The sequence below is a fragment of the Ochotona curzoniae genome, unplaced genomic scaffold (genome assembly GCF_017591425.1).
Source record: "Ochotona curzoniae isolate NIBS_2020 unplaced genomic scaffold, NIBS_Ocur_1.0 contig_883, whole genome shotgun sequence".
NCBI classification, from domain to species: domain Eukaryota; kingdom Metazoa; phylum Chordata; class Mammalia; order Lagomorpha; family Ochotonidae; genus Ochotona; species Ochotona curzoniae.
This window is the reverse complement of record NW_024466599.1, coordinates 27,286,202-27,306,629: the sequence shown is the minus strand read 5'-3', so window position 1 is coordinate 27,306,629 and position 20,428 is coordinate 27,286,202. Positions and strand designations below refer to the sequence as shown.

At 44.7% G+C, this 20,428-nt stretch overlaps 2 protein-coding genes across 6 annotated transcripts; one reads left to right on the top strand and one right to left on the bottom strand.

Annotated features, from left to right (window-relative positions):
- Nucleotides 1-737: 737 nt before the first annotated feature.
- On the bottom strand, nucleotides 738-2,757 carry LOC121164627 (tetratricopeptide repeat protein 39B-like). The gene has a single exon (XM_040992748.1). It carries the CDS (start codon nucleotides 2,755-2,757, stop codon nucleotides 928-930), a length of 1,830 nt encoding a protein of 609 aa, XP_040848682.1. The 3' UTR covers nucleotides 738-927.
- Nucleotides 2,758-7,725: 4,968 nt separating this feature from the next.
- Nucleotides 7,726-12,961, top strand: SRSF7 (serine and arginine rich splicing factor 7). Of its 5 annotated transcripts, none has more exons than XM_040993110.1 (8): nucleotides 7,726-7,986; nucleotides 8,844-9,024; nucleotides 9,327-9,503; nucleotides 10,390-10,464; nucleotides 10,565-10,666; nucleotides 11,586-11,639; nucleotides 12,082-12,117; nucleotides 12,666-12,961. In XM_040993110.1, the coding sequence occupies exons 1-8, from the start codon at nucleotides 7,959-7,961 to the stop codon at nucleotides 12,718-12,720; spliced, it is 708 nt and encodes a 235-aa protein (XP_040849044.1). In that variant the 5' UTR covers nucleotides 7,726-7,958; the 3' UTR covers nucleotides 12,721-12,961. The 5 variants fall into 5 exon arrangements, with proteins under 5 accessions (XP_040849044.1, XP_040849043.1, XP_040849045.1 ...); XM_040993109.1 differs by having other exon boundaries at nucleotides 7,840-7,986; nucleotides 10,565-10,675; XM_040993111.1 differs by having other exon boundaries at nucleotides 7,841-7,986; nucleotides 10,565-10,642.
- Nucleotides 12,962-20,428: the final 7,467 nt, after the last annotated feature.

Below are 20,428 nucleotides of genomic sequence, written 5' to 3'. Positions count from 1 at the left end.
TAACAGAGAAGAAGAATTATCTTTTATCTGCTGTTTCATTCTCATGGCCTCAAACTTGGGTCAGGATAGGCAGAAGCCAGGAGTCTGGCACTCCATCTGGGTCTCCCACGTGGGGAGCAGAGAGGACTGACGTATTTTTCAGAGTGGTGCCGGGGGACCGGTATAACGGTTCAATGGCTGAATCCTCACCTTGCAAGCAGCAGCAACTGATATGGGTGCTGGTTCGTATTTTGGCAGCTCCACTTCCCATCCAGCTCCCTGCCTGTGGCCCGGGAAAGCAGTCGAGGACGGCCCAAAGCCTTGGGACCCTGCACCCTCGTGGGAGACCCAGAAGAGGCTCCTGGCTTCAGATCGGCGCAGCACCAGCCGTTGCGGCCACTTGGGGAGTGACTCAATGGATGGAAGATCTTCCTCTCTGTCTCTCCTCCTCTCTGTATATCTGACTTTGAAATGAAAATAAAATAAATCTTAAAAAAGAAAAAAAAAAAGAAAATGTCAGACCTGGAAGTAATTTAAAAATAAATAAATAAATATAAACTTTTGCAGGGTACTGAGATCCCAAGTGTAGCTACTTACCCTATTTTATTTGCATACTGCATACATTATCTAGTGAGATGTTGAAAATATTTTTGGAGGCTTGGAAAACATTATGTAACATAATCAGAACATAGAAAGGAGAGTACTTTTATAATGCATGTCATTTGCCCTTTCTTTTTCCAGAATGAGCATCGCTCCACTTGCCAGTCTAAGACATTCCATTTTATAGCTATAAAGAAGGAAAGAGGGGAAGGCCATGGCAAATTCCTTTTCTTACTTTTTAATGATCAAACTCTCAACCTGTTGAAGTCTACAAGGAACTCATGTTTCGACCTGTTAACCGTTGATTGCAGATGTTTCCCTCAAAATAAGCGAAGCGACGCCTGATGCCTAGATTACTTTTTCTTTAGCTATTTGCTCAAGGGCTATGTGAGCCCTGAACTGTAACCGCGCCTCCATGGAGTAGTCTTTGTAGTTTTTTATGTTGTCCAGGTTTTTCATCGCATTGGCGTAATCTCCTTTCAGATAGTGTAGAATTCCCAGTTCATAGTAAGTATATGGCACCAAATAATGGTCATATTTTAACATTTTCTCCTTTTGAATGACACGATGAAAGTAGTGCTCAGCTTTCAAATACTTGCCTAAGTGCTTCAGGCACAGTCCTTTCAGTAAGTTCAACAAACTTAAGTCATCTGTGCCGTACTCTTCATTTGGATTTTCTTGTAATAGGTCTTTTCCTTTGTCTATAATGGATAGCCAGCTTGAAATAAGTTCTATTTTTTTGCTCATGACTCGGAAACCACTCCAGGCATAAATGAATTCCAGAAGGGGCTGTGCAGTGTACCAGCCTGTCGTCGTAGCATACCGCTGACCTTTCTCAGCAACAAACTTTTCTATTGGCACAGGAGTTCCTAAAAATTTGATTCTCAGGCTATCCACTTTTAAAAAGAGGACATTCCTGTCCTCACTGACTGATTTCACAAAATCGGAAGGAAGCAAAGCCAGTATTATAGCTTTACTGTACACGTATAATGCCTTGGACCACCTGCTGTGTTGAGACAGTAAGTTGGCATAGTGGTAAGCCTGCCTCCACTCCTGCATATAGATGTGACACCACATGAGTTCCCAGTAACAGAGGTGGTGAACCTGTTTCCACTCATTCTGGGTAAAAATGCATTCCTGTAACTTTAGCTGTGCCCTTTCAAAATTTCCCCTCAGCATAGTAAAACGAGCATGAAAAAATTTAAGCATCACACAGTTTGGAAATTTATGGAGGTAGACCAAGAAGAGGTTCTCCGTAGCAGAAATTGAGAGCTTTTCAACACCAAAAGCTACGTAGACGTAACTGTAGTAGAAGAACAGAGTTAAAACACTCAGGATGTTATTTATATGGGTCTCGGATGCGCTCTCGTTGAGCAAGGCCAGTCCTACCTCTCTATCACCAGTGTATCCGACAATATTGAGCAGTTTCAGAGTCTTTGGCGGCACAAGTGATAACATCAAATTAAACGCTCCAAGTCCAAATTTGACTCCTCCAACCAGGTGTCTGTGGGCCTTGCTTTGGCTGTTAGGTATATGCATTAGTACTTGCTGACAGTCTTTGTATATTTGGTAACTCGAGCCAACGTTGATCCCACTTTTAAGGAAATTAAGCATGCCGTCATCCTGTATAAACATTATGGTGGATTTCAAGATCAAACACTCGGCGTAGCAGACTTCTGCGTGCAATTCTTCTTCTTTGACAGCTTTGATGCCCTGTCTACTCACCAGACGAGATAAGGCCATTATCCTGGGCTTTTTTCGGAAACTGTTACAGGTTTTCACAGCTTCCTTTGCCGCGCTCATTCCAATCTGTATGTCCTGCGGCTCAAATGTCAGGATGGCCTTGACAACCATCAGGATGCCATACATGAGGGCATGGTATATGCTGTTTTTAGACCATGGGTGAACGAGATTTATGGCATCGGAGAATCTGTTATTTAGGAATAAATACAAAGCAGTAGTACATTCCTCCAAGGAAGATATTAGATTCATTGTCGTTGCCACAGGGATGGTCTCATAGGCGTCTTCAAACGTGTCCTCCTGGTCGGTTTCTCTTCTACTGAGAGAAAGCGATCGACTTAACGTGATCTCCTGTTCGCTCTCTGCTTTGGTTAGAGTGAGTGACATATTGAACTTATCCTTAGGACTATTTTCTCTTTTATTTAGAATAAGTGACATATTTGCTTCCCAACCTAGAGAGGGAAAATAACTATTAAAATGATTTAAAATAATTACAAGTATACTTTAAAAGTACTGGAGAATAACTAAAAGAAAGAGAGAAAATTACAGAAAGATGCAGATTTTCACAATGAAGGGGAGGGAAAATGCATTTTATCTGAGGGAAAAGTTGATGGGAGGCCAGGCTCAGAGGTCTTAGGCAGGTAGACACTTGGTTTTCACACCTAAGATTCTGTTATGTTTCATGATTCCAGTAACTGAAGCCACTGTGCTTTGACAAGCTCCATTAGTTATACATTTACCTGAAAGGCTCAGTTCTGCAAGGAAAAGCCACATAGTCTATTAAAAGGAAATGTTTTTTGGTGCGGCAATAGCACCTGCTAGATCAAGGTTATCCAAAGAAACTTAGATAAGAGATTCAATCCAAGGACAAAGGTTCCTTTCCTCTGGCCTAAATCAAATGATTTCAATTTTCCTTTCTCCATTCAAGAAAGGTCAGGTGTTTACTTTTCTGAGACTGTATAAAAGTCTGTCTGCATAATCACTCCCCTGGCATTTTATGCCTCTCTCTGTTTCTCTCACTCCACTCTCCTTTAGACATCCACTTCTGGGTCCGGCTGCATGGCCTAGTGGCTAAAGTCCTCGCCTTGAACACGTCAGGATCCCCTATGGGTACTGGTTCTAATCCCGGCAGCTCTACTTCCCATCCAGCTCCCTGCTTGTGGCCTGGGAAAGCAGTCAAGGACAGCCCAAACCTTTGGGACCTTGCACCCGTGTGGGAGACCCGGAAGAAGTTCCTGGATCCTGGCTTTGGCTGTTGCGCTCACTTGGGGAGTGAATCATCAGACAGAAGATCTTCCTCTCTGTCTCTCCTCCTCTGTGTATATCTGACTTTGAAATAAATAAATAAATCTTTAAAACAAAAAAAGTCATCCACTTCTACCATGATCCTGGGAGCTTCAAGGCATGCCTTTGTTTTATTCAGCTTTATCTCACAGGTTTAACACATTCCCTTGAACAAAGTAGGCATTAATAAATGAATTTGCTAAGTGAATTTAGATGTCCACAAAATATATATAGCAATTTTTTTGAAAGTAAGTTCTGAACTCCCTACACCCTAGGAACAGATTAAGATACAGATATAATTTTTCTCTCTAGTATTTTTTGGAATGAGGGTTCTATTTTAGCCCACTTCAAGGGTTAATACTTGGATAGTCAATAATGAAATTTTTTAAAGATTTCTTTATTTTTATTGCAAAGTCAGATATACAGAGAGGAAGATCTTCTGTCTGAAATATCTTTCAAAAACATTATATTCTTTTTGTTGTTGTTGTTGAAAGGCAGAGTTACAGAGAGCAAAAGATGAAGGGAGAAAGATCTTTCATTCTCTGGTTCACTCCCCAAAATGACCACAACAGCTAGATTTGAGTAGTCTAAAGCTGGGAGCCAGGAGTTTGTTCTACGTCTCCTTTGTGGGTGCAGGGACACAAAGACTTGGAGAATTTTCTACTGCTTTCCCAGGCACATTAGCAGGGAACCAGAAGTGGAGCAATAGGACTTGAACTAGCAGAAGCTGGCTCAATAATAATTTTTTTAGAGATATTGGGGGGAGGTGCTTATTCTTCTTTTTAGTGTTTCCATTAAGGGAATCTTGTTCTAGAAGTATACTCCTGGGGCCTAGTGTGGTAGCCTGTTGGCTAAAGTCCTTTCCTTGCATGGTTCTAATCCTGGCTGCTCCACTTCCCATCCAGCCTGGGAAAGCAGTCTAGGACAGCCCAGGACCCTGCACCCGTGTGGGACGCTGCATCAATGTGGGAGATCCGGAAGAAGCTCCTGACTCCTGGCTTCGGATTGGCTCAGCTCTGGCCATTGCAGCTACTTGGGAAGTAAACCAGCACATGGAAGATCTTTCTGTCTATATTTCCTTCTCTCTGCATAGCCTGCCTTTCCAATAAAAATAACTAAATGTTAAAAAAAAAAAAAAGGCTATTCCTGCCTGTGGGCTGAATTCTGGGTGAGATTGGGCAAGAAGGTACTGCAGAAAGTGTAGTACTAGAAACGCTATATACCCTCTGGATTCCTTTTTTTTTTTTTTTTAACTTGAAGTCTAATAGAAAAGAAGAAGGTTTTTGTTTGTCTTTCCTGATCTCCAGTTGTGCCGGGGACCAGGTGGATAAATCTGTTTAATGAGGGATGAATTATTAGAGTTCCCCTGGCAACACATGAGCTACCACAGCGAAAGTCAGCTTCATCAGACAGGTGGTCTCCTTCCACCTGAGTCAGCCCTGTGCCTCTCCTCGGTCCTGAACTCACAGGGGAAAGAAGGATGTTATTTATTGCCCTCTAAAACCATCACCTTTCCCCGCTGGATTCCCTTTCCTGTCCTACCAGCACCAAGCCCTATAAAATCCCCTGGTTGGCTGAAATGCCTTTTGCCTGCCCTCCAGCTCGACCTTTGCATACCTCCCTAACCATGCTTAATCCCAAAGATTATCCAACTGTACAAAGCACAGACTGCGAAAGTAGACCACTTACGTTTGAATCCTGCTTTTGCCACTTCTCAGCCTCACTGTGTCCTCTGCTCATCAGCTAATAGGAAGGAAAGGGTAGAACTATGGGAGCTATGCGTGGGGAGAAGTATACGTTAGGCACTCAAGCAGTAGCTGACACACACAGTGACTTGTCTGTAAGCAGCACTGTTCTGTACTTCTCCCAACTGGTCGGCCCACAACTTGCCATATGGTAGTTCCCTACTGAATGATCTTACATGGGATTTGTGGTACAACTCCCTGTTTGTGGCCTGGGAAAGCATTGGAGGATGGCCCAAAGCCTTGGATACCCTGCACCTGCATGGGAGACCTGGAGAGAATCAGTAGATGGAAGATCTTCCTGTCTGTCTCTCTTCCTCTCTGTATATCTTTCTAATAAAAAATAAATAAACCTTAAAAAATTTCTTTCTAACTGTAGCTCTACCTTTCAACTACATACATAAACTTTTTTTTAAAGAGGCAAACATTACATTTTCAAGATGTTTAGTTATTGGAGCAGTGAGGGAAGACTCTCCTCAAAAATTATCTTAAGATTATATGAGAAGTTGAACGTTTTGGGCAAAATCTACAGCCACAGAATCCTAGAACATAATTAACCAGACTGTCTTTACATAGGTGGGAGGGCAGCAGCGCAGGTGAAAACATACTGACACAAAATATGGACAGTTGTGCTTTGAGACAATTTAAGGGATGCCAGATTGAGCAGGCTTATTCAAACTGATGACTAGTTACAATGGAACTAAGTGGAAGAGCACCAAATAAGTTACACATTGGTAAGTATACTGTGAGGAAACAGAAGCTTTGGAATGTCACAGCCCCTAAGGAAAGAGAAAAGAGGGGAACTAATTTGTGAACAATCTAATGAGAATTCTGCACAAACTCCATCAGTGCATTGAGAAGTAATCTGGTTTTAAAAATGTGTTTTGTATCCTGCTAGATGTGTCTGAGGACAAGGTTCTTATATATATTCTTTTATTCCGGTGTTTAAATGCAACTAAGGTAGTAAGAGAAGTAAAATTAAAAAGCACACTGGGGTGACATTTAGTGAAAATCACTGGCTGTGAGCTCTTACACACTGTTCAGCTGGCCACGGATCAGGCCTGGGAGTTAATGCTACCTAACTAGGGGCTGGCATTTGCTTCAGCTGGCATCTCACATGGCAGTGCCTAGGCTGGACCTGAGCTCTTCTTCCCAGCCAACTTCCTGCTGATGACTAACTGGAAGAGGTTTTCTCACTCCCCCTCTCTCTGCTTTTCAAATAAAATGAAAATATTGAAACACTTAAAAAATTGTCATTATCTAATCAGATTCCTGCGTCTAAGAGAAACGGATCTTGGTCTGAAAGTATTTTGTTGTACCTTGGCAAACTGCTTCTGTTTACTTTGAAATTAGTTTTTAGTACAACTGATTTCGGATTCAGCACCAAAAAATACTCACTGAGGTCTATTAGTGGCTGTGTAGTATACATAACAAACGCCATCTTTCAATAAGTTATCTACGGCTTAATCCAACCGGCAATCTTCACAAGCTCTCAGTAGAAGAAAAACACATTCCCAAATCTTGTACATTTGGGATGTAATGTCTTTTTTAATTTAATTTTTTTTCCCGGTGAGTGTGGCTCGCAAGAACCTAAACCTGCATCTGTAGAGTTGGTTTCTGGCAAATATACTACATAAAGTCAAAACTAGATTTTAAGCAAGTCTAACTTTAGTGGAAAGTTTCGTTCCCTTGATATGTACTGAGGGGCGACTTCAGAGCCAGTGGCTGCGCAGTAGTGAATGAGATGTGTTACTAAAACACACACAGCGCCAGGAAGGAAGGAAATCACTTCGCGTTTCCGAAGCAAGCGAATTTCCGAGTTGCAACTGGCCAAATGGCTTTAAGGACCTGGGTTTTGACGCAATTTCAAAAGAGCCAGGCTCAACGCACCTCGCACATTCTCTCAGATTCCCCAGAACTCAGATCCAGTTGGTGACAAACTGGTGACTGGTTCTGCAGAGGACAGTGGGTCGGTTTTGGGGTGACAGGGATCCCGGGGTCCCTGAGGGCGGGGGTTCAGGGATTATCTCCCCTGGGCCAAACGCCCAGTTACCTCTGACGTGCCCCCACAGAGATCACTGAGCTGGCACACCAAGGCCAGCTTCCCCAACAGAAAGGCGGCGTTGCTGCAACACCTGCAGCTAAATTTCACAGCCCTTCACCGGCCGAACTAATGCACCTGTACTTACATTACTAACCTGGAGGGCGGCTAGAAGGGGTAAACGGAAAGGGGCGGGAAAAGGGAGGTGGGGGGAGGAAGGGTTTAGGGAAAGGGGGAGGGGAGGGGCGGGACAGCGTGGGGCAGGCCCAGGGTTTACAGGCGGGATCCTAGCGTTCCCATGGAAACGTATCCCTCCGCCCGCGAGCAGCGTCTCGGCCCCTTCAGTTCCCTCCGCGCCGCTGCCGGCGGTTTCCGCCCAGCTCCTTTGTGCCGCGCAGAACGCTGCGACGACGCATGCGCGCTAGGCCCCGGCCGCGGCGTATATAAGCGCGGTCCCGGGCGCTTCCTGCTAGAGCCGCTCGGACCGTTGGCGAGCGAGGGCGTTCTGCGCTTGCGAGTCCCTCGAGCCGTGTGCGCTGAGCTGAGGCGGCAGGGCACGCGGGCAGGTCATCATGTCGCGTTACGGACGGTATGGAGGAGGTAAGAGGGCCGGGTCTGGGGGAGGGAAGGACGCTTGCCGTGGGTGGAAGTGAGCGGTGCGAGGCCGGAGCGTTGGCGCGGCGGTTGGGGAGACGGTTATTCCGCGTGCGTAATGGCGGCCTGGGCGCACGCCCTGCGAAGCCGGAGGCCGCGGGGGCGGGGTGCCGGGGGAAAGCAGGAGGGCGCGTGGCCGTGTTGGGGTGCGCGTCTCGCGGGGCGCAGCCGGGTCCCGGAGGACAGGGCTTGTTTTGTTGTTTTTTTTTTTTTGCGGGTTCCCTTGCTGGGCCCGGCCCGCCCGGCTCCCTCCCCATCCCCCGCCCTCGGCGGCGGCTGCCATTTTGCGCACATTGACGACCGCGGTGGCGCATTTCCTCCGGCGCTTTCCCGCCACTGGACCCGGCGGGATCTGGTCGCGGTCGCGAAATGACGGTTGCATATGGGAGACGGAACGAGCGAGCAGCGCGTCCTCTTCGCTCCCAAACGGTGCAATTGCCCGGGGTTGGGCATGGGGCGGTCATCTTAGCGACGGGTGGCTGATGCTCTTGGGGGAGCGCGGTGTGCGGCTCGGGGTCGGGGGAGGGCGGCGAAGAGCGGTTGTCCGGGGCCAGTCTGAGCCTGGAGGCGATGGCCGGGGCCGTTCGCAGCGCGCCCGTGGCTGCTCGGACCCCGGATCCCGCCTGGCTTTGCCCTCCGGTTAGAGTGTGGCTAGCTGGTCAGGAGTGGAAGGACTTCCGGTACTGGAACTTCGGCGGAGCGCCTCCAACACGTTTTGCACGGTCCTAGGAGAGGCCCGTTTTACGGCAGAGTGGGACCAAGTTCTGCATAACGTGCCTTCTTCTATTTGCATTTTTAAACAGAAACCAAGGTGTATGTTGGTAACCTGGGAACTGGTGCTGGCAAAGGAGAGTTAGAAAGGGCGTTCAGTTATTATGGGCCTTTAAGAACTGTATGGATTGCGAGGAATCCTCCAGGATTTGCCTTCGTGGAATTTGAAGACCCTAGGGATGCAGAGGACGCTGTTCGAGGACTGGATGGAAAGTGAGTATCATTGTCCTTAGAATGTTCGGGTGTGTTGGAGAATGAACCGGCGCGAGCTGGGATTTTGTAATTTGTTGGAAATCTTAAAATATCTAATCGTCATGTGAAGATGTGGGGGTTATGGAGAACAGCATAGGTGGAGTTGGGTGGGCTTCTTAGAGACTGGAAGACATAATTACATATATACTTGCAACAATGATGGAGAACAGATGGAGTTGGGTGATCTTAGAGACAGTTGAAGCTTAAAACTTGAAAGTCACATGTATTTTTAACGTTGGAATTTTGTTACTTTTCGTTTGTAGAGTGATTTGTGGTTCCCGAGTGAGGGTTGAGCTATCCACAGGCATGCCCCGGAGGTCACGTTTTGATAGGCCACCTGCCCGACGTCCCTTTGATCCCAATGACAGATGCTATGAATGTGGTGAAAAGGGACATTATGCTTATGATTGTCATCGCTATAGCCGACGAAGAAGAAGCAGGTATTTAATTTAATAAAGAAATGGTTGGTATTCTAGTTAATGTAATTTTTTAATTAGCAAGGCAGATATTAGTGTTTTCTTTAAATTTGAATGTTAATTATACAGGTGTATTTTACAATTTTTGTTTAATTAAAAATGTTAATATATTAATAATCAACCTGGTCAAAACCTTTCAGGTTTCTTCGTTTGAGTCAGTCGCCTTGATTCAGAATGTCACGAGCCTTATGATATCATGCTGAGGCGCCTTGCAAATCCGACAATTAAGATCCTCCTAGACCTTGAGGTGATCAGCATAAGAGGCCAGATCCCCTCGAGCCATCTACACCTAGCTTCACCTTATTTTAAAGGGCAGAAAATTTGAGACGGTGATCGCCTTAAAGTAAAATTGGCTTACAATTGGGGCCCCCTCCGGTTTAGAAAGAGGAACACCAGATTGACCACATTCCCAACTAGAAAAATCTTCTTGCGTCAATCAAGCCTCACCTGGCTCATTTGGCTGTCAGTTTGATCGTCGTTAGATTGAAGAAAACATCTAGATGCAGCGATCGGCTATAGATACTTCTAGATCGTCTAGATCTACTAGACCTACTACTAGACCATGGGCCAAAGAGGGTCGACCTGCAAACTTGCAAGGTTTATTTTAAATACACCTTACAGTGTTTTTATTTTTGTAATTATAAGTTGTAATTCAGCTTTTAACAAATCTCTCTTTAGGTAGTAAAAAAAAAAAAACTGGACAACTAATAGGGTCAGAGCTTTTCAGAGCTTTATTTCCAAATGAAACATTAAATTTAAATAGTTTGGAAATTTGATTTCAGCAGAGGCATTGACACTCTAAACACGAGTGATTATCTGACATATGGTTGTTTTCTGACTTGAAAAATAGGTCGAGGTCTAGATCACATTCACGATCCAGAGGCAGGCGGTATTCCCGCTCACGCAGCAGGAGCAGGGGACGGAGGTGAGTGGGCTTGATCTGAGTCGGGTCTTAATAAATCACAATAGTAAAAAGTAAGGAGAAGCTGGTTTGGAGATGGATTGAAACTTTTGTCAAATTATAGGTCGAGATCGGCATCACCCCGACGGTCAAGATCTGTGTCTCTCCGCAGATCGAGATCAGCTTCGCTCAGGAGGTCTAGGTCTGGTTCTATAAAAGGATCGAGGTATTTCCAGTATGTAGCACCTTTTTTCCTCCTCATTGTAGTTAGATGATCAAGTCCTAAGGGCATGAGTCAAATGGGTTGCTAACATTTTTTGAGGTGTAAAAGCTGAAGTTAATGCATGAGTGTAGAAGCACAACTGAAGTGAGAGGGGCTGTTGGTGGAGCTAGTTTCAAAGCAGCTAATCATTCCAGTAAATATTCGGGGGGAGGCATGGTATCGGGTTAAATCTGTTCACAGATGCATAATTCCAAAAGCTGGTAGGTAATTGAATTTTGAAAAAGGACTGCTAGAATCAGTCAGAGATTGCCAAGGAAATTGAAACTTTTTCACTTGAAGAATAATGGGATGAGTTTGAAACCCTGGAAAGGTTGTTAAAAGACTTGAAAAGTGATGGAATGGATGCATTTGGGGAGATGAGTTACTGCTAATAGAGTGAAGCAGTGCTGCTGGGGGTTAGTGGCAGAACCTCAGAATGCCTTTTAGAAGGATCATCGGCTTCATCTACTTGGAGATGAAGATTCTTAGTTTCACAAATAACTGGCCTGAGCATTGAAGCTTGCTCTGAGCCAGGATAATTGCTCAGTGGTGGCTTTCCTTTCCTGGATCTTTATCATCTGAAGTCTGTAGTCTTTAAGTTGTGGTTAATTCAATTCCTGTCCAAGGAAGCCAGGCTTTTCAAATAAAAACCAACCATGACCATTACACGGGGTTTGAGAATCCTGTTAGTCTGTACAGGATATGACCAGTTTTGAGTAACAGAAGTGATTAGAGTGATGGTTCCTTAGAGCTGACATCTGATTATTTGGAAGTGGTCATATTGCAGCTTCTGTTCTTAGCTCAGGTGGTAAGGTGCTCAGAAAGTGTTGAAGGAAATGTGTATGGACTAATCGGTCAATGTATTTTTGCCTCTTTTATTAAGATCTCGATCAAGATCAAGGTCAAGATCCAGGTCTCTTTCTCGGCCAAGAAGCAGGTAGGAAAAATATTGACTAAGTGTTGTTCTAGAATCTAGTATATGGCACCAATATCCAAAGAGTTCAAAGTGTTTTTGAATGGTTGGAATTTTTAATTATTGACACTAAGCTTAGGCTTTGAGAGGGAACATAGTACCCTATTCATAAATCAAACTTGATTTTTATGTGGCTTGTTCCGGCTGGATTGCTGGCCTAGGAACTATGAAACAAGAGGAGGTGGTCATATTGGGGCTTGCAGCACAAATTGGCTGGATTGGTTATATTGGCCCTTGTCAGCACGAATGTATTTTAGGCAGAATGTGAAAGTAGTTGTAAAACAGTGGCTTGTTTATGAAAATGATGGTTGTGAGACAGTTTGGGTGTTTGCCTTGCGGTATTGTGACAAGCAGCAAAGGGATTGGTTAGTGCTTTCTCTTAATAGAATTTCTCATGTTTTGACAGCCGATCAAAGTCCAGATCTCCATCTCCAAAAAGAAGGTAAGCTAAGTGTTTTGTTGCTAAATCTCACCTGTCAAATGTGGCCTCTGCAGAATTTATTTGCTTACCGCCCTTTTTCAAGTCTTTGAGCTCTTTGGAAAATTGGTGCTATATAGATTGCTTTTGAGATTTTTTTTCATCAGTTGACTTTGTAAATTTTTAGTCAAAATGTTAGTAATTGTAGAATTTCAGTTAAAGTAAGCCTCTCCGTATTGTGCAGTTTAAAATGAAATACTCAGGAGAAAATAATCTTGGAACCAAATCATTACCTGCCTATTGCTATTTAATGACTCCCCTCCCCCCCAAAATCTTCAAATAATTATCCTACTTAGGTTAACCCTGCAATTTTGGCAAGGATGGTACTAAGTAGCTGGTATTAAGCAGGGATAAGAAATAAGTGAATGTCAACATGTAGGTCTTTGCTGTAGAAGCTTTGTGCCAATGTGGTCAACTCTGAACTTGTTGAAATTGTTCTCTTGACATGCGTGTGAGAAAAGTGAGTTGTAATAGCCACTAACTGGTTCCAAACCCGATGTTTTTCTTTTTAGTCGTTCCCCATCAGGAAGTCCTCGCAGAAGTGCAAGTCCAGAAAGAATGGACTGAAGTTCAAGTTCACCCTTTAGGGAAAAGTTATTTTGTTTACATTATTATAAGGGATTCGTTATGTCTGTAATGTAAAACTTAGGAAGGATATTTCAACCATCTAATCAAAATGGATCTGGGTTATTACTCTGTAAATTCACAGCAGTAAGATAATATACATTTTTGTTGAATGTATTAACATCCTATGGTCTGAAATGTGGGTTTTTATTTGGCACATTTAAATAAAATGTTTCTAACTAGATTTTTGATTTGTGTTCAATATTAACACCTCTCTGTTATTAATCCTATTCACACACACTTGCAGTCAGTTTAATGGTGTTGGTTGAGTTCTTGAACATCATTAACTTTGACATACAACTTTTGGTCAGGGTCTTAAGGGACTTGGGAAAATTGTGTTTTCAAGCTTTGGGGATGGGATGATCTGGATTCCTCAGTTTTCCCATGAGTGCTCGCTGACACATCCTAAGTAGCTGCTGGAAGTTGGTGTTAAGAGTCTGTCCAACCTAAAGATCTCTGGTTTGTCAAGCTAGAGGGCCATTGTGTCAGGACCTGCGCAGAGCCCAAAAGTAAAAGAACCCAGGACTGCCGTTTCTGGACGTTGTTTGAAATTAGTAAATGAGGTTTTTAGACAGGTGGGAAATGGTGTCTACTCTATTTTGTTAAACATGAATTTTAATACCAAAAATGCATGTTTGAGAGATTGTCTGAATTTGGGACAGAAACATGTAAACCAGCTTTGCAAAATTGGCCAGCCTAGATACTCTCCTGTATTCCTTTGCCTTAATAAGAGCAAAGGCCTGTTTATTTCCCAAGCTAGCCTTTGTAGTTCCCAACCATCATTCTTCCTATTTTGCCAGGCTGGTGCAGTTATTAAAGATGTCAATCAAATGTTAATGAGACTAAAGGAGTTTTATAAATGTCACCTGTGTTTAGCGATACTTCTTTGTGCTCAGTTATTTGGGTAGCATCTGGTAGACGGTAGAATGTTGCAGCCAGTAGGTGGAGATGCAGTACCTTCAGTCCTGGCCTGAAGTACTGAGCCCGGGTCCGGCATTGCCCTGTGGGAGTACTGCTTTGCCTCCAGTTCACTGGTGGTCTGAGCAGTCCGTTGGTGTGTGACAGTTCCTGAGATTCCTTTTGGAGTTTTGACACTGGCTGAAATAATTGGTTACTATATAAAACTGTGTACTTGGCAGGCCTGTTTATCTCTTGCACTTGGTTAGCTTTACTTGTTCTGTATTACAAAGATGAGTTTACCCGACAATAAATCTACAGAGTTGAATAAATGATCCTGATAAATCAATTTTTGAAAGAGTGAGCCTTCAGCTAAATCCTAGAAAGGGTAAAGGTGTGTGTGGGGGGGACGCAATGGGTTGAAATTATTTTGAGAAACCTGTTAGCCTTATGGGGAAACGGAATATTATTTGAAGTTACATCTTTATTGAAAAGTCAGATACACAGAGAGGGGAGAGAGGAAGATTTTCTGTCTGCTGATTCACTATCCAAGTGGCAACAGTTGGAGCTGAGCCGATCCTAAACCAGGAGCCAGGAATTTCTTCCAGGTCTCCCACGTGGGTGCGGGGGTGCAAGCCTGCCATCCTTTACTGCTTTTCCAGGTCACGAGTCGGGGAGCTGAAGGGAACCCAGGACGGGATTAGAGGGCCCCCATACGGGATCCTGGCCTGTGCATGGCGAGGACTTAGCTGCTAGGCTATGGTGCTGATCCTATAAAGTAACTTCTTTACTTTTTTCTTAAAGTAGTACACAGCTTTTTAAAAAATTTTAGAACTTTATGAAATTATAAAGATGTGCTTACTTGAAAGGCAGAATTAAGAGAAAGATTGCTGGTTGTTTCCCCAATTGTCACAATTGGGATTGTGCCATGCTAAAACCAGGAGCCTGGAATGCCATCTGGTTCTGGCATGTGGGTGGCAGGGGTCCAAGTGCTTGGGCCAGTTTGCAGCTTTCCCAGATGCATTAGCAAGAAGTTAGAATCTGCAACTAGGGCAAGAGTAGCATGCACTGGGATTCCGTATGTTCTGGCTACTCCACTTAACCGTCCAGCTTCCTCCTTGTGGCCAGGGAAGGCATTTGAGAATGGCCCAAGGTTTTGGGACCCTGCACCTATGGAAAACCCGGAGGAGGCTCCTGATTTGGTTCAGGTCCATCCACTTGGCAGCCACTTGGAGTGGATCGGCAAACAATTTTCTCCTCTGAATCTGACTTTCCAACAAAAATGAATAAGTGAGGCAAAAAAAATATTAAGCAACCAGTACTCCATATGGGATCTGGTGTTGCAGATGGCAGGTTAATAACCATTCGGGTCAGGAGTAAACCCGTTAAATGAACAACAAACACCTCCCTTCCCTTGTCCTGTATTCCGAGTGCTTAGGCCGGTAAGCTTTTCTGATCATAGTACTTACGCTGCTGATAGAATCATGTGCTTTGCCTATTCATTCTGCCAAACTGCAGGCAGTCACTGATCTTGCCGAAGTTTCCCCACTTGTCTGGATTGTTACACTGTACTGGGATTCAGAGCACGTGGCCTTTTGATTGGTGTGTCAGTTGATCATAGTTCCTTCCCCGCCCCCATTAAAGCTTGTTTATTGAAAGCAGCAGAGAGGTAGAGACCTATCTTCCGTATGTTGATTCACTCCCTAAAGGGCCAAAGCCAGCCTGGTGTGGGCCAGGCAGAGTCGGAAGCAGGGAACTCCATCCAGGTCTCGCGTATGGGTGACGGGGACCCAAGCGCTTGGGCTGTCTTCTGCTTTCTCAGGCATGCTAGCAGGAGGCAGGATCAGAAGTAGAGCTGCTGGGACTTTAGCTGGCACTCTGGTAGGAGATGTTGGCATTAGAAGTGGTGGCTTCTGTATAATCCTTTGTTGGGATCTACCACAGTTGATACATTTGCATACCTGCTGTCTTAGTTACTTCCAATAGGAAGCAGGTTAATAAGGTTATATGCAGGCTTATGTGTAAGCTGTGGTAGTTTGCAGTTCCTTTGAATGTTAGTACCAAAGAGCATGATTGCTGTGTTGTATGGAAGAGTGTTTATTCTGACTGCGGTCTCCCAGTGGGATGTGACTGCATGGGCAGCAGCATTGCAGGAGAGCTGCCTGCTTGCTCCCAGTAGTTCCGGTCTGCACTGTGCACTGTGGCCATTTAAACTAGCAACCAGTTGTATGTTTACATTTACATTTCCTTGTTAGCATGCAGCATTTTTCATATGCTGAATTATGCTGATTGGCCATCTCTGTTGAAAGGCCTGTTAAGGGTCTTTGTCCTTTTTTTTAGTCTTCTGAAAGTTTTTGTTTGTTTTGAGAGATGAATTACAGGGAGATTTTCCACCCACTGATTGGCTTTGCCAGGGCTGGACCAGGTGCTTACCTTGTGCATAGCGGTGAGCTGGGTCAGACTGCTGGGCTCCTGCTGTGCCAGTGTCAGCCTCAGGAGGGCAGCAGTTCTGTCTACAGCAGCAGGTGTGTATAGGGATCCTAGGGATGGATCCTAGCCTGGAGCAGCAGCTTGGGTCTGAGCATACTCAGAGTTTGGTGGCAACTGTGGCAAAATATGTGTTTTTTTTTTTCCCCTCTGTCTGGAAATAGAAATCTGCTTTGGGTTCCCTTGCTCTCCATGTATTTGAACTTCTGTAGTAGTGAGACCTCTTTGTAATATAATTGGCTATTTATTCTATGGGTATGTAGCCACAGGATGTTGCTCTGTTTCCTTACTGACACCTTTAAGTACTTGGGTGTTGATGGGTGAGTTGATTATTGTTATTTTTTAAGTTTAACTTTTATTGGAAAGGTAGATTTACAGAAAGAAAAATACTCCCTCTGCTGGCTCATTTCCTCCAAATGCAACGGCTAGAGCTAAGTCTGAAGCCAGGAGCTTTTTCTGGGCCTGCCCTGCAGGTGCAAGGTCCCAAGGTTTGAGCTCTCCACTGTTTTCCCAGGTCATAAGCAGGGAGCTCGATGAGAAGTGGAGTAGCTGGGATGTAAACCAGCGCCCAAATAGTATGCCAGTGCTTGTATGTGGAGAATTGGCCAACTGAGTCATAGCATTGGCCATATTTTTTTCTTAAACGGTAGTATAAATGTTTTCATTAAGATAAAAAAATTTTTAAATGATTTATTTATTTTTATTGCAAAGTCAGACATATATACAGAGAGGAGGGGAGAGAGGAATATCTTCTATCCGATGATTCACTCCCCAAGTGACCATAATGGCTGGTACTATGCCGATCTGAAGCCAGCAGCCAGGAACTTTTTCCAGGTCTCCCACATGGGTGCAGGGTCCCAAGGCTTTGGCTGTCCTCAACTGCTTTCCCAGGCCACAAGCAGGGAGCTAGATGGGAAGTGGAGCTGCTTGGTAGAACCAGTTCCCATATGGAATCCTGGTGCATTCAAGGTGAGGACTTGCCGGAGAACAGCTCCAGCTGAGTTCAGAACTCAAGAAGGGTGCGAGGATGAGGTGTAAAGAGGAAAGAAAGACGGACCACTAGGATTTCATGATCATAATGGACAATGCGGGGAAGCTGTCCACTATATTTATACAAAATCAGTCAAACTCTGGCTCAGACTTTTTACGTCACTGTCAAGTTGGGAATTTCTAAGAATAATTCTGCCATAGTTTTACCTAGAAACATTACCTAGAAGTTTCTGCTAACAGTACCTAGAAGTTCCTACTACAATTCTTATCCTACAACTCAATCTTGTATCACAAAGAAAAGGGGAATCTAAAGAATGAGGAAAGAATGAAAGCCTAAATCTAGATTCCTTGATTAGCATAGGCTCAATGGGGACAGCCAAGACAGTAGGAATAACTGAGGGCCCTTTTGCAAGACATTAACCTCCAAGCTCAGACTGAGCAAAAGGCCATCCTCGCAGTAGCAAACAAATGCCAGGATGGACTAAAATTCTTCCGCAGGGTGGAGTTGCATTCAGGTGGTTGTAGAGACGTCCGCCAGGCGGGCCCTGCCTAACAGTGGGAAATTCCTTGCGGCCCTGCCAGCAATGGAACAACACTCTTCACCCCTTCATGTCCCCCACATCTACTGCACGGACCCCAACAAGGACTTAGCCACTAAGCCACGGCGCCGGGCCCAAGATAAATCAATTTGAAAGGGGGGAGGCCTCTCCAGGTCTGCCATGTGGGACGATAGGAGCTCTAATTTTTAGGCCCTCTTCAGCCGTTTTCCCAGGCCATTAGCAGGGAGCTGCATGGGAAGTGGAGCGGCTGGGGGACGGAGCTTCCCGTGCTGGATGCAGGCTCTGCAGGTAGTGATTAGCTGCAGCTCCACTGCTTAAAACTTTGTTTTGTTTTTATGGAAAAGGCAGAGAGACAAAGATTTTCCTTTCTCTGATTCACCTCTAAATGCCCCAACAGCCAGTGCAGGGCCAGGCTGAAGCCAGAAGCCTGAAATTCAATCCATGTGTCTCACATGGGTGGAAGAACCCAGCTACCATCATTGCTGCCTTCCAGGGTGTGAAGGTTGTTAGGAAGCACGAGTCAAAAGTAAATCCAGGACTTGAACTCAGGCTTTGTTGATAGGCCTGGGTATTTTTTTTTTCTTTAAGATTTATTTTTATTGAAAAGTCAGATACACAGAGAGGAAGATTGTCTGTAGATTCACTCCCCAGGCGGGTGCAAGGCCATAGCAGAACTGAGGCAATATGAAGCCAGGAGCCAGGAGTCTCCTCTGGGTCTCCCATGCAGGTGCAGGGTCCCAAGGCTTTGGGCTGTTCTTAACTGCTTTCCCAGGCTGCAAGCAGGCAGCTGGATGGGAAGCGGAGCATAAGTAAAGGCAGCTGTTACAGTGACCCTGAACCCATGTGGGAGACCCAGAAGCAGCTCCTGGCTTTGGAACAGCGCGGCTCTGGCCGTTGCAGCTACTTGGGGAATGAACCAGAGAGTGGAAGATCTTTCTGTCTCTGTAGATCTGACTTTTCAATAAAAACGAATCTTAAAAAAAAGAAAAATAGGCAGGCTTATAGAGAGAAAATGGGAGTAAGATCTTCAACCCATTGGTTCATCCCAGACAGTTCCAGTGACTAGAGCTGGGCTGTTCCAAAGCCAAGAACCTGGAGTATCTTTTGGGTCTCACTTGGGTACAAGGGTGCAAGAACTTGGGCCATCATCCTTCACTGCTTTCCCAGGCATTAGGAGGGAACTGGATTGGAAGTGGAGCAACTAGGACTTGAGCCAGTGCCCATATCTTTTTTTGTTTGTTTGTTTAAGATTTATATACTTTTATTGGAAAGTCAGATATATATAGAGGAGGAAAGACAGAGGAAGATCTTCCATCTGATGATTCACTCCCCAAGTGACCTCAACAGCTGGTGCTGCGCTGATCCCAAGCCAGGAGCCAGGAGCTCTTCTGGGTCTCCCATGAGGGTACAAGGTCCAAGGCTTTGGGCCATCCTCTACTGCTTTCCCAGGCTACAAGCAGGGAGCTGGATGGGAAGCGGGACAGCAGGGATTGGGGCAGCAGGGATTAGAACTGGTACCCATAAGGGCTCCGAGAGCATTCAAGGTGAGGTCTTTAGCCGCTAGGCCACTGTGTTGGGCCCAGGGGCCATATTTTATGTCCGCACTAAAAATAGAAGCTTAAACTACTGGCCATAGAAATTATGTTTGCACTTACCTCATTCCAGCTTTCACCCAGGATGACTGCAGAAAATGAGACCTCAGTGCTGTGAGCACTGTTGGGCAGGAGTGACAGGTTGCTAATATGCAGAAGGGAAGGGATGGCGGTATTTTCAGGATATCCCTGTGTACATGACTTTTGGATAGCCATTAAAGTACTAGAGTTAAGGTGTACAGATTCCCTTTGCAATAAAAGTGGCTATAACTCAAAAAAGTAGAAATCTGTAGAAAGCTTTAGCCCCACCTCCCTGTAAAATTATTGAATGCAGGTGAGGCAGCCTGGCCCATGTCAAGTCCTTGACCAGCAATTTGTGTGTCATATGAGTGTCAGTTGCCTGGTGGTTCTGTAGATCGGGTTGTGCTGTTTAGTGGCTTGGAGGTGGCTGCATCCTATACCCCTAAAAAAATGGTTATTTTTGGGTTTTTTTAAAGGTTTATTTATTTATTTATTTATTTATTTTTGGAAAGGCAGATATACAGAGAGGAGGAGAGACAGAGAAAGATCTTCCATCTGTTGGTTCACTCCCCAGGCGGCCACAACGGCTGGAGCTGAGCCAATCCGAAGACAGGAGCCAGGAGCTTCTTCCAAGTCTTCCACGTTGGTGCAGGGTCCCAAAGCTTTGGGATCTTTTTAGAATCTTTCTGTGTCATCTGGTCTTTCAAATATAAAATAAATAATTAAAAAATTTTTTTATTTGTAAGAGATCTTGCATTTGCTGGTTTACTTGCCCCCAGCTGGGGCGGGAAGTCGGGAGCTGTTGGAATCACCTGTGGCTGCTCATCCAGGATGCATATTTTCAAGGAGCTGGACTCAGAGAGCCAGGCTTTGAATTCAAGGACTGTGAAATGGGATGTCAGCATCCTTTTATTTATTTATTTATTTATTTATTAGGATTTCATTGTTTGAAAGGCATAGTGACAGCTATGCAGAACTGTTAACGCACTGCACTGCGACACCTCCACCCCCGAGTGGAGCTCACCTGCTGTGCCAAATGCTAGCCGCTGGCTGTTTGTTCACATTTTTTTTTTCCCCATGGAAAGAAAAAAAAGCTTCTGAATG

Bases quoted from the DNA above. Each gene is read 5' to 3' on its own strand.
- LOC121164627 (XM_040992748.1), bottom strand. From the start codon at position 2,757: ATGTCACTTATTCTAAATAAAAGAGAAAATAGTCCTAAGGATAAGTTC.
- SRSF7 (XM_040993109.1), top strand. From the start codon at position 7,959: ATGTCGCGTTACGGACGGTATGGAGGAG. The intron at 9,025-9,326 runs GTGAGTATCATT...TTTCGTTTGTAG, and splicing joins GTTCGAGGACTGGATGGAAA to AGTGATTTGTGGTTCCCGAG. The intron at 9,504-10,389 runs GTATTTAATTTA...CTTGAAAAATAG, and splicing joins AGCCGACGAAGAAGAAGCAG to GTCGAGGTCTAGATCACATT.